Source organism: Eretmochelys imbricata, chromosome 8 (assembly GCF_965152235.1).
Source record: "Eretmochelys imbricata isolate rEreImb1 chromosome 8, rEreImb1.hap1, whole genome shotgun sequence".
NCBI classification, from domain to species: Eukaryota; Metazoa; Chordata; order Testudines; family Cheloniidae; genus Eretmochelys; species Eretmochelys imbricata.
Window position 1 is genome coordinate 85,198,152 of NC_135579.1, and position 13,398 is coordinate 85,211,549.

Genomic DNA, 13,398 nt, shown 5'->3' on the forward strand with positions numbered 1-13,398 from the left:
TAGGAAGTTTTCATGCAAGTCCCCACATCTGTACCCTACCGTTCAGAGTGGGGCAGGAACCCTGACAAGCTATTTTTCTTGGCATTCCTGATACTGGAAACACACCCCAACAGACTTATTTTTAAATCTATAAAAGATCCCCTACATTTCCCCCCAGACCAATCCCTCATATAACAAATTTCAGTTAGCACACTTTTCCAGTAGAATTAAAATTCCCTGAAGACCCAGATTTATGTAACGCAAACGAGAACTCCTTAACTAGAGCACTACTATCCCCAAAATAAACAATTTCCTTAGCACAGCTCTCCTGACATGGTAGTTAGAAACCATTGACTAAGTTTCATAACAGAAGAAATAACTCAGAATTCATTGTTTCTTCAATTATCAACTAATTCACTATAGCTTCATGAAAAACAAACCACTACTTTTTTCCCCCCGTGGTCAAACGTATGAGCATGTGAATTGTAGTAGCCCAAGAATCTCTATATTTTTATTTAAATATTAAGTATATGTTAATAGCCTACATATAACTCAGAAAGTTCATTACTGTCTATTACAGCAGCCCCCAGGTTGCTTTAACTTGTGCCAAGGCAAATGCAGATCAGGAACTGCAAGACTCCCTGATAGCATCCTGCTTTGCTGCACCCAGCACTAAATCTGCTCCAATGGATTAAATTAATCTCTGGTGCTACTGGATTGATTTTAGTAATATACAAAAGCTTTTTCTCCAAGAAGAAACCTCTGGGAGAGTACTTATATCAATAGGAAGTGAAGAGGGAAGTACAAAAAACAAACACTTTAGTAGAGGTAGTGTTTTCAAATGCATAGACTTAATCTTGTGTTTGGTTTCAGAGTAACAGCTGTGTTTAGTCTGTATTTGCAAAAAGAAAAGGAGTACTTGTGGCATTCTCTAAGGTGCCACAAGTACTCCTTTTCTTTTTGCGAATCTTGTGTTTGGTATTTTAAATAAGGAAAATACATACAGTAAATCAATCTTTTATTATAGAGTTGTATCAAACACGGTTTGAGGTATACCTATGTACACATTAAAACTGTTAGCTGTTCTGTCCACTGTTAATAAATATTTCATAATTTTTAAGAAGTCCATGTACTTCTGTTCTCCATGCTTCTGTGGTGTTTTTATGCAAATTAAAGGACATTTCATAATTCTGTTACACTGAAATGCTTGGTTAAGTGAACACTGTCTCCAGCGTAAACTTTCAAGACAGCATAACTTCCTTGAGCACAGCAGTGTAAATAGCTCTTATAAAGAGCAGTACAAGAGAAGTATCACTAAAGCTAGCAATCTGTGTTAACTACACCTATATTAGAAAGTAGGTATCCTGTATCAATAGATTTCAGAAAAAAAAACTGAGATTGGTTTCTGGGTCATCTTCTGTTTTTGACTCTTCCTTATTCTCTGAAGAGGTGCACAAGCCAGGCTCTTTATCTTGTTTTCTTTTTCTTCTGTGAGTGTACACAGAATGAATCTTCTGTATCATCCCATGAGGTGAGTTACTCATGCTGAGTTCACTTTTCAAAGCTAACTGTAGGCACTTGTAAAACCTGGAAAGGAGCAAATACGTTTGCTTAAGTTCTGCAAACAGAACATTAACACTTTGGCAACATAAAATGTCGTGTATAACGTTTCATATAATTTTAATAAAATCCAAAGGCAGACCTGATCGGTATTGTGAGAGGGACTCAGGGATACCAGCACGTATGTTCTGGGCATGCTCTGTCAGTTCTCTAATCTCTGACCTTCTAGGAATCTAATTGACAGTTATGCCCTATGTATAATGAAAGTCCCATTCATACTGCTAAAACTACACAACAGATGATCTCAAACACTTTTACGGTTTTGCATCACATCTTAATAGTGTCTAATAGTCAATCCTATTCATAATCAGATGCACCATCACCACTCCTATTTGCAATTACTTTAACATCCCTGTGGCAACTACAGCAATTAATTCAGAAAAATATTAAGAAAATATCTATATACGTTTAACTGTCCTTGGTGCAATTAAGTATTTTGTCCTGTATCCTTTTGCTCTTTATTTCTTCTGCCCACCCTCTCTGTTCTGTTTCTCACAACTGGAAATGAGTAGAAAAGCCAGTACTATGTAACTAGTCACCAGTAAATGTTCCAAAGACCACAGTTTGGGAACCGTAGTCTGAACTTTGTACAGAAACGTTAAAGGGTGCATTCTAATCTGAATACTCAGGAAATTATGTGTAATTCCGGTAGATTAAAATGAGATATTCCTGGCTTCATCAAAAGGTGAATCTCCTGTCCTTAAACATGCTAAAATCTAATCAAACACAAACCCCACATGAAGATGCAACAGTGGAAGTTAATAATGTGAGACTGGAACTCAATGTGCTATTCATGCCATATATCTGGAGCAACAATTGGAAGTCCTGTATGGACTTTTTTAAAAGCTCTGTAACAAATCTACTCTCCACTACCTGATACTGTTGTTTATATATGGTTAAATGATCCTCTAGGGTCATCCATAATTTAAAAAACCCCAAACCCTCTGAGGTCAGATTTTCAATCTGTTTTACTATTATTTTTTTAGGCTGATCTTCCTGGTCTACTGTTTAGCAGAAAAAGTTTACACTTCTCTGGATTTAGATGTAGTGACACAGGATGCATATAATCTAACAAACCTGTCAATCCTCTTCATGTTTTCTTCCATCTTCCGATTAGCTATCTGTACCAGAAAGTCAACATATTCTTCAGTGACCATCAATTGCCCCATGTGACTTAATGGAACTTCTAAGCAATGAGTACTCCGGACAGCCTAGAGGTACACATAGATGTATTCATTTGAATTACATTCGGAGATACTAGCTCTAAAACGTAGGTGCATTCATTACAGGAAAACCACCTGAAAAGATCTGGTTGTATTTCTTTGTGAGCAGAATGATATGCCATGTCAGGAAAGTGTCATTTAAAAATTATTATTCAAATCTCCCACATACTTAAAAATGTGCTCATGTTAATGAATAATTGCTAAATTCTATAGCAGAGTAGAAAAATAGTGCATACCATCATAATTTTACCTCTTCTGCCAACTGTAATACCAGAGTTCCTGAATCCAGAATCTATAGCCACCGAGTGCTGTGAAACAAAAACATTTTAAATAGCAGTTCATACATATTTTGTCAGATTGAAAGCTTACTGTGGATTATATTGCAAGTCAAGGTCCCAATTTTGCAAAACCGTAAAGGCATAGTCCCAACTGACTGCATTAAGAGCTACAATCACTAGTAAGTGTTTACAGGATCAGATGCTAATACTGTAACAAAATACTTTTAAATTAAATTTCAGTGACAAAGACAGATGGTGGTTTCAGCCCTGACCCATTCCATCAAGACAAAGGGGGAAGTTCATACCTCTTTTGGCACTATATTTTTCCAGTTTAAATAGCTGCTAGTCAAAGAAGACAATCGTGGGATGGATATGTTCTTAGATGTAGATTCTGCAGAACTCAGCAAAATTTGTAGAAAGAAAAGATCTCCTTCTCTATATGAACCAAGGCAGGGTGAAGATGAGGAACAAAATTATCCTGTACCGGCCTACAAAGCCCCTTTTGAAAGGCAGAGAAGGCACAGCATTATCCACTTAGCTGAGGTCTGGGAGCAAATGGTCCCAGTCTGTAGTGAACTAATTTCTAAAGAACACTGCCATGGGCCAGGGAAAGCAACACAGATAATTCAGGCTCTCTCAAGCCAATCTGCCTCAGCTAGAAGACTGAAGTGCATTTAAGTGACTTTATTTTCTAGAAAGCACAGCAAAATCTGCAGAAAGAATCTTAATCCTTATTTTCTCCATCAACATACTTTTACTACTTCAGTTATTAAACATACATTGCTCCTGAGACTATTTCTGAGTGTTAAGATATTCAGGTGCCAACATTTTTACTTATGCAGCAACAAATGTAAACAAAACAATACAACATTGTTGATCTAATTTTACCAGAAGCTGTGCATCCTGCAACTCTTGACACTGCACATGAAGAATGAATGGTTCAAATTTGAATACAGTGTCACCAGTGGCTTTCTGCAACGCTGTCATCTGGAAAATGCAATGAACATTAATATATTAATACTACAAAGGCAAACTGTTACTATTAACATTTCATAATAAAATAGCTAGTTTATGAAATGTTTAAAAACACCAGGAATGATTTGGCTCAAACAATCATGTTTGTTATTATTTAATTGCTTTAAATTTCCCATTGCTCATAATGTTCAGGATCTCTGCTGATTTGTAAGTATTAAACTGATTCTCTTGCCATGAATTTCTACTGGACCTAGACTTTTAAAAAAAAATTATTTGCTTCCCTGTTTGATCATTTTGGACATAAAAAACCCCAATGATGTCAGCACAGCACAGAGAGTACTGTTTTACTGCAGTCAGCAGAGGAACCTTGAGAGCACAAAATATTACTACTATTCAGTTATAGTTTGTTTTTGATTTCTTACATGATTGGATATGATCAGGGACATGCTGATATTGAAGTACATTCCTCTTAAAAAGGTAAAATAGGTTGAACTTGTGGCCTGAACTACTTGACCTTATTTTAATCTACGTTTCAAAAATGACTCATTATACTACTTCTATGATAATGTTAAAATAAGATAAAATAAAAGGATTTATAAACTGAAGTTACACTCATAAGGCACACCAAGGGCAAAAAATAGGTAACAAACAGTTATATAGCTTTAATACTCAAAAACAGTGTTTCCCAAACTTGGGCTTCTTGTTCAGGGAAAGCCTCTGACGGGCCGGGCCAGTTTGTTTACCTGCCCGTCCGCAGGTTCGGCCGATCACGGCTCCTAGTGGCCACAGTTCGCTGCTGCAGGCCAATGGGGGCTGCGGGAAGTGGTGGCCGGTATGTCCCTCGACCCGCGCCGCTTCCCGCAGCCCCCATTGGCCTGCAGCAGCGAACCGCAGCCAGTGGAAACCACGATCGGCGGAACCTGCGGATGCGGCATAGTACACAGTTATGATTTATTATTGTATGCTATGTTTATGTAAAATAAACGTAAGGAGTGAGATTATTGGCTTTAGTTTATAAAGGCTGCACTGAAACAGTTACATGATTCATTGCAGTTTACACCATAGTTTACTACTATATAATGTTCTAACTTTTTTGTTCTTATCGAGTGTTCTTATATCTAATTAACTTGCCTCCCCCACATCCCATGAGCATCTTTAATGAAAATACTAGTAGCTACCAATTTGCTATACTTATATTTAGGGGAAAAAATTGAGCTGCTGCACCATGCTTAATTTTTTTTTGGCTAGCATCCTAGCCCAGTGATTCCTCTGAATTGAAAATATTTCTTTAATCCTTTTTTAACATTGAGAACTGTGAAAATTTCAACGATTATCTGAAAACATCCATTCAATGTGCAGCGGCAGCCAAAAAAGTGAACAGAATGCTGGGAATAATTAAGAAAGGGATAGATCATAGGACAAAAAATATCATGTTGCCAATATATAAATCCATGGTATGCCCACATCTTGAATACTGTGTGCAGATGTGGTCACCCCATCTCAAAAAAGATAGAATGGAATTGGAAAAGGTTCAGAAAAGGGCAACAAAAATTATTAGGGGTACAGAATGGCTTCCATATGAGGAGAGATTAATAAGACTGGGACTTTTCAGCCTGGAAAAGAGACGGCTAAGGGGAGAAATAATTGAGGTCTATAAAATCATGACTGGTGTAGAGAAAGTAGATAAGGAAGTGCTGTTTACTACTTCTCATAACACAAAAACCAGGGGTCACCAAATGAAATTAATAGGCAGCAGGTTTAAAACAAATAAAAGAAGTATTTCTTCACACAGCGCACGATCAACCTGTGGAACTCCTTGACGGAGGATGTTGTGAAGGCCAAGACCATAACAGGGTTCAAAAAAGAACGAGATAAATTTATGGAGGACAGGTCCATCAATGGCTATTAGTCAGGATGGGCAGGAATGGTGTCCCTAGCCTCTGTTTGCCAGAAGCTGGGAATGAGTGACAGGGGATAGATCACTTGATTATTACCTGTTCTATTAATTCCTTCTGGGGCATCTGGCACTGGCCACTGTTGGAAGACAGGATTCTGGGCTAGACGGACCTTTGGTCTGACCCAGCAGGGCCATTCTTATGTTCTTATTTATTCAAGATACCAGTAATAGTGGTGTAAAATAAAACTGCTGAGAACCCTATCTTCCCCCTTAGAATATTGAACAAGATTTAAATGTTCTTGTGTAGCATGCTCTTTCTGTAACTATCCTTGCTATTAAGGTATAAATCTTACAAATATAGGTGCCTAAAGTTAGGCCCCTAAATAAATGACCTCATTTTTAGATGTGCTAAGCACCCACTGCTACTAGTGGAGCCAATGGGAACTGGGGATACTCAAGAATTCTTAAAAACCAGATGCCATTGGCCCTGATCCTGCATTATGTCGCATACAGGTTACCTGCTGTGCCTGCATGAGCCCCACTGGTTTCCACAGGGCTTCAAATGGGCACAGCAGTCTTATTGGGCTTATACATGGATTTTTCAGTGTCTGAAAATTCTGTTCTACCCACCTGAGTTATATAAACAATAGGCTGCTTCAGCACAGTAGACTAGTGTTCAATGTATTAGGAAGCCAAGGTAGACAGACTTGTCTCAGAGACAAGTATTACAACAGAATTTAATATTGACCGTGATCAGACGAAGCGACGTTGGTGTGTGTACTTTTTTAAAGGGTTTCACTGACAAGGCTAAGTAATTTTGCAGACACTCTAAGGACAGTTTTTTCAGTGACAGTAAACGGGCAAGAAAGTCATACTGACTGAAATGGTCTGCGTATGCTAGGATGCCCCAAGGCTGCAGTGACTTATATTGCCTGTTGCACTGAAATGCTCACTAAATGAAATAATTGTGACCAAAGGATTTTACCCTATTGTTTGTAGACCACCAATTTCCTGTAAAAGGCTCAGAATTTAATAAGAAAATACTGAAAGTAATTTCCTATTAAGCCTACAAAGTCTGAGGCCCAGCCCTGCTCCCAACAGAGTCAATGGCTAAACCCCCAGTGGGAGCTGGATGAGACCCTTAGTTAGTAAACAGTGAAAGCGTAACTGCTGTAACTAACTGATAAAGAATGACTATCACTGATAAGGTATGCAAGTGACAAAGAAAGAAGTTCCCTTATTTCAAATACAGTAATGTTTAATAAAGAATTACATAGAAAAGTTTTGCCATGTGTTGATTTAATGACCATGGACAGTGTGCTCACTGTCTCATAGAACACTACACAATCCTGCTCCAAGAAACTTGCATTCTAAGGGTACGTCTTCACTACCCGCCGATCCGGCAGGTGTGAGCAATCTATCGGGCACTGATTTATCATGTCTCCTCTAGACGCAATAAAATGATCCCCGAATGGACACCCGTACTCCACCTCGGCAGGAGGAGTAAGCGGAATCGACAGGGGAGCCACCATGGTCGACTCGCCGCCATGAGGACGGCCAGGTAAGTCGAACTAAGATACTTTGAATTCAGCTATGCGAATAGTGTAGCTGAAGTTGCGTATCATAGTTCGAACACTCCCCCCTCAAACAGCAGTTTTATAAATGAGGAACATAACTACTAATATTCCTCTGTATATTCTTCAAAGAATAGGGCTGACAAATCAATGCAGGTTTACTTTCAGAATCCAGTAGAAAAAACTGTACACCACTTTGACATTGTTATATAATACTTTGTGCAATTTTAAAATTTTACTATTTAATTACATTTTAATTGTTTTCTTCCTGTTGAATAAGGCCCAGAAATCTTTTGTGAAGGGATGTTTTATAAAGAAAAAACCCCACACCTTTCCTCAAAGGATCTTAAAGATAGCTATAAAAATTAATTACTCCTCAAATTTCCTATTCCCATTTTAAAGTGGTAGATACACATCGAGGCACAATGGGATTAAGTAGCTTGCCTGCTGAAAACTCAGCACAAAATCCAAGAGTCCTGACTTCCAGCCCAATTTTCCACACTTTGTTTGTATTCTATGAAAATATAACAATTTAAGAAGTAGTCAGGTAAAGATTTTTCACACCTTTAATGGACGCATGAACATTTTTACCATATCTACCAACTAGACGTCAATACAAAAATTGAGAAGGTACCCACTAGCAAAAGCCAATGGCAACACTCTAGTAGCTCAGACCCTACTCCTAGTATATGGCAAATCAGAGGCTGCTGAGATTTCTATGAAGGTGATATCAAGTAAACTAAGAAAAAATAAGATAGAGGGGCTTTTAAAGTTTAAATGTATGTATATTACTGTTATGCAGTCTTTACAGTTTATTTTTTTTTATGGAATAACTAGTTTCATTTTATGGGGTACAATGTAAAGAGGAGCATTTAGAGAGCAAAAGGCAGTTTTGGAAGCACAAAGTAGTTCATAAATATTCAAACTGTTCAACAGTTTCTTAAAGTGATTTGATTTTAAGTTTCAAAACATTTTTTTAGGATATAATTTTAATTAAAAAAAGCTCCATAAGAGAGCCATTGTCTTTTTGCATTAGTTCAGATTTGTAGTTGTTAGACATGGCTGTTTCAATCTTCAACTGAAAGTTGATAAAATTAAATCATAATGGAGTTTCTGCTGCATACAAAATAACAAATATGCTTTTTCAGGAAGCATGCGTGTCTTTTAATGAAGAGGACAGAGGTCCATTTGTGTTTGCTTCCTTATCTGCTCCCCCCAGATAATCAATCATGCATGACAGAATATCCACAGCTCAGAATATTTAACTTTTGCAAGGATTAGGAAGTGTAACAAGATTATTATATGGATAACATGAATATCCAGTTATAATTAATGATAAATTGTAAGGGACATTAAAGTTCATGCTTCAGACAATCTCTAACTATTAGAAACTAGGATAAAACCTAATGCAAAAGGCAGATCATCTTGCATTTGCATACTGTGAGGTTCTTGCACCTTCCTCTGTAGCATCTGATGCTGGCCATTATCTGAGATAGAATACTGAGCAGACATACCTTAGGTATGATTCAGTCTGGCAATTCCTCTGTTTCTATTAGAAGGAAGTTTTGTTTCATTACTACCATTAATTCAATTTAAACTGCTAGTGACAAAGACATTACCATCTGAAGACTGTCTGGTCTACGGAAAGTGAGTTTACAGTGTCAGACTATTTTCTATTGGAGGTGTCTACATCAGTCACTCTACAGCTGACATCTGTGTTGCTTGCCTCAGTGGAGACAGCCAGAATGAAATGAATGGTCATGGATGCAAAAATACATTCTTACCAAAGAAGTGATCCTTCAATACAGAATTGAGGCACACCTGCCAGAAACTTGACTGTACTTATTCTATGGATAAGAAAAGGGCTTCACAAGCACTAAATTAATATTTTAGGAGAAAAAAAATCTGATGTAGAATCGCTGGTCTTGTGCAAGCCATGCAAAATGTCTAACTAAAAACCACTGAAAGTGGTGGATTTTATAACCTGCTGACATTGTACTCTCGTTCACTATTTTAAGAAAGAGACAAATTTTGACCCTAGCCCTGTTTACACTGAGCAAGGTAGCCACATTACTGACTTAAACCATGCTCTTGCTAGAAAGGTGCTAACAGTTTCGCCAGCTAATGTAGACAGAATTTTATCCTAATAACAAAACTGTGCTCTTAAATGAACATATTCATTCTAGTAATATGAAGGAAAAATGTAAATTATTTTCTAGTTGCTATTTGAAATTGTGTTTTTTGGAGGGTTGGGATGAGGAGAGGGTAAGTATTTATGCATAAACATTGTACATTATTGACATCTTACCACATCCTCTTTTGCACAGAGTTGATGCGTTACCATGAGCCAAGAACAGTTTTTCTTCTGTACCTCATAGCCATTGAAACCCTAATGAAAAACAAAGTATTAAAATAGCACTGCAGTTATAAAAACAAATGTCCTTTGCGTTCTTGGCTTGGTACACAAGGATGTACAGAAATATTTTCTGATCAGTAACCATAACTATATCAACAATCTTAATGTTATTTATTTATGTAACTTTCATGTGTTTTTTTTTTTAACTATCAAATCTAGGTAGGATTTACAACACCTAGATAACAGTAGCTAAGCAGGTAGTTTAATTTAATCCCAAAAATTAATGGAGAAGTGTTCTGATTTCACCCACATTCAGCTATAGCAATGTGATCTAGTATTTGCAGAAAAAAACGACAAGGACACTAAACACTGGAAACACTGGAATGCGTTACCTAGGGAGGTGGTGGAATCTCCTTCCCTAGAAGTTTTTAAGGTCAGGCTTGACAAAGCCCTGGCTGGGATGATTTAGTCGGGGATTGGTCCTGCTTTGAGCAGGCGGTTGGACTAGATGACCTCCTGAGGTCCCTTCCAACCCTGATATTCTATGATTCTAAATTCTTTGGAAGAACTTTTGTGGTATCGCAACTATTAATACGAAAAATCCACTTAGATGTATCTAAACGTGAATCTCATGATTGGAAGCAACAAAATGCAGTCATATATGCTTTCCCCGTACTACCTTACCCTGGGAATGTTCTCTATTAAAATGTATTTACGTTTTGGAGACAACTAATCTGAGGACCTGTTTACAGTTGGGATATTTGTACTGATGTACACCACAACAAAACTGTAGATGTGCTGCACTGGTGTATTATGGGATCTTAAAATTCTACATCTCTAACATTTAAAATAAGAAACTAGCATGTTCTCCTGTGTAATCTAATCAGCACTTTGCATATAAAACTTGTGGTTTTGATAAATTTGTGGAGAGTTCAGGATGAAAATTAAGTTCATGAAAAGTCATGTAGTATAATTTGTTAAAGGAGATTGGTTGTAATTATCGTTACTACAAATCAGTGTGTCAAGACTTAACTATCAGTGGCTTGGCAATGGCTAAAGAATATTAGGATCTGGATAGAACTGCCAATTTAAAACTCTGTCCTCTGGGAGGAACACTCTGACTACACTGTATTTTTGGTGTTGCTCAGATCTCAAAATGATGGTTTGTTGCCAGATTAAAAACCTAGACAGATCATGTGATTCAAATGTCAGATGCTGGTGCTGTCTCAGTTCTACTTACTTTTGTATACCTTAGTGTTCTGTGCTCTTAGTTTACATCTCGTAGACAACAACAATGAAAAAGAGATCATCATACGAAAGTGAGCAAGGACTGATGCCAAGTCTTCCTACAGCATAAGGTGGAGGAAGAACTGGACCACATACTTTCAGTAAAATTATCTTCTACTCTAGTGCTGCTATAAACACCATGTTGATTTTGCTATAAACACCAATAACTTTAACTGTAGTATTCCCCAAACTATTCATAAGCTGGATAAGAGACAAAGGTGGGGTGGGACATGATATAACATCTCCACTTATCTGCAGAACAGAAAAGATTACAGCAGCCATGCATGTAACTAGGGGTAACCTGGGCCAGGACAGCCACAAACCTCATGCCACTTGTGGGTTGTAAGGGCCATGCCTCCTGCCCGGGGGCACCTGACCTTGGGGCAGTGGTGAGCTGGAGCCGGTTCGCACCGGGTTGCTAGAACCAGTTGTTAAATTTAGAAGCCCTTTTAGAACCGGTTGTCCCTCTAAATTTAACAACCGGCCAAAAGTGGTGCCTTAGGCGCCGACTCTGTGGGTCCTCGGGGACTGGAGCACCCATGGGGAAAATTTGACGGGTGCAGAGCACCCACCGGCAGCTTCCCGCCACAGCTCACCTCCGCTCCGCCTCCTCCCCTGAACGTGCCGCCCCGCTCTGCTTCTCCGCACCTCCCCCCCCCGGCTTCCCGCGAATTAGCTGTTTGCGCGGGAAGCCTGGGAGGACTGAGAAGCAAGCGGCGGCTTCGCGCTCAAGCCCAGGAAGATAGAGTTGAGCTGGGGTAGGGGGGCACGAGGAGAGCCACCCGCACCGCAGAAGGTAATCGGGGGGGGGGGGGGGGGGGCTGGCGCAGGGGAACTGCTCCCTGCCCCAGCTCACCTTTGCCTCCCTGGGCCTGAGTGCGAAGCTGCCGTCTGCTTCTCAGCCCTCAGGCTTTCTGCTCGAACAGCTGATTTGCAGGAAGCCAGGGGAGGGGGGCGGAGAAGCAGAGCAGCATGGTCCGTTCAGGGGAAGAGGCGGAGGGGAGGTGAGCTGCTGGTAGGTGCTCTGCAGCCACCAAATTTTGCCTGTGGGTGCTCCAGGCCCGGAGCACCCATGGAGTTGGTGCCTAAGGCGCCACGTTTGATGCGATCAGTGTGGGCAGGGGCTGCTCCCCTGCCCCTAGGAGCCAGAGGGACCTGCTGGATGCTTCCTGGGAGCTGCTCCAGGTAAGCAATGCCAGGACTCCCCACCTTGCCCCCTGGCAGATGCCTCTGGCTCTTAGGGGCGGGGTGGGCACCCGCTACAGTGGCCCACGAGACCCTCTTGCCCAGTTCTGGGGGCAGTCGGGGACGGGGTGGATGGGGCAGGGGTCAGGGTGGGGGGGCGTCAAGGAACGCAGGAAGTTGGATGGGGCAGGAGTCCCCAGCGGGCGGGGGTGGGCCACGACACCCTCGTGGGGTGAGGAGAGAACTGGTTGTTAAGATTTTGGCAGCTCATCATTGCCTTGCGATATGTGTGTGGGGGTTATTATGGGGTGGACTCCTGGCCCTGTAACCTCACGGGAGCCCCAGCTGGAGAACAGTTGGCGCCAGGAGGGAATCCCAGTGCTGCCCTGGTGCCCGCGGGGGGTGGGTGGGGCGGGGGATCCGCGAGGAGATGCAGCGCGGAACCTGCTTAGCAGCACTGACAGCCCCGGCGCTTCAAAGGGGGGCTGGGGGGTCGGTGTCTTGGCTTCAGAGCGGGGTCGCGGAGGCGCGCTCGGCGCTGTCTCCCCCCCATGACACCCCGCTTTCCTCAGACCGCTGCCGGGGAGCCCCTCGCCCCACGCGGGCTTGAGCGGGAGGCGGCCCCACGGGCGTGCCGGGGTCTGTGGTGCGGCCCCGGGCCCGAGGGAGAGGTTCGGGGGCGGGCAGCTGGACTCACTGGGGCGGGGGCCTGCGCGAGCAGGAGGCGGCCGGCGCAGGAGCTGGTGGTGCAGAATCGCTCCTGCCCGTTGAGGAGCTGCACTAGCTCCGCGATGGCCTCGTCCACGCTGCCCTTCCTGCTCTCATCCGCCCGGGCCAGGCGCTGCTCCTTCCAGCGCCGGAAGGCGGCCATCGGCCCGCGGGGATGGAGAGCCGAGCCGGGCCGGGCCGGGCCGGGGACGGCGGGCGGGCGGGCGAGCCTGCCACAGGCCGCACAACCGCCCTATTGGCTGACGGCAGCCGGGTTAGGCCAAATCTACCGGCGCGCTTACACAGCGCGCGGGGC

At 41.7% G+C, this 13,398-nt stretch overlaps 1 protein-coding gene across 1 annotated transcript; it reads right to left on the reverse strand.

Annotated features, from left to right (window-relative positions):
* Positions 1 to 980: 980 nt before the first annotated feature.
* On the reverse strand, positions 981 to 13,348 carry TYW3 (tRNA-yW synthesizing protein 3 homolog). Its single transcript, XM_077824794.1, has 6 exons — positions 13,072 to 13,348; positions 9,855 to 9,935; positions 3,989 to 4,087; positions 3,059 to 3,130; positions 2,677 to 2,810; positions 981 to 1,566 (listed from the first exon to the last, which is right to left on the reverse strand). The coding sequence occupies exons 1-6, from the start codon at positions 13,243 to 13,245 to the stop codon at positions 1,359 to 1,361; spliced, it is 768 nt and encodes a 255-aa protein (XP_077680920.1). The 5' UTR covers positions 13,246 to 13,348; the 3' UTR covers positions 981 to 1,358.
* Positions 13,349 to 13,398: the final 50 nt, after the last annotated feature.

Excerpts from the sequence above, each read along its gene's own strand:
- TYW3 (XM_077824794.1), bottom strand. The coding sequence starts at position 13,245 with ATGGCCGCCTTCCGGCGCTGGAAGGAGCAGCGCCTGGCCCGGGCGGAT. Across the intron at positions 2,811-3,058 it reads GAAGAGGTAAAATTATGATG|GCTGTCCGGAGTACTCATTG; the intron begins GTATGCACTATT and ends GTGTACCTCTAG. Across the intron at positions 1,567-2,676 it reads AACATGAAGAGGATTGACAG|GTTTTACAAGTGCCTACAGT; the intron begins GTTTGTTAGATT and ends GCTCCTTTCCAG.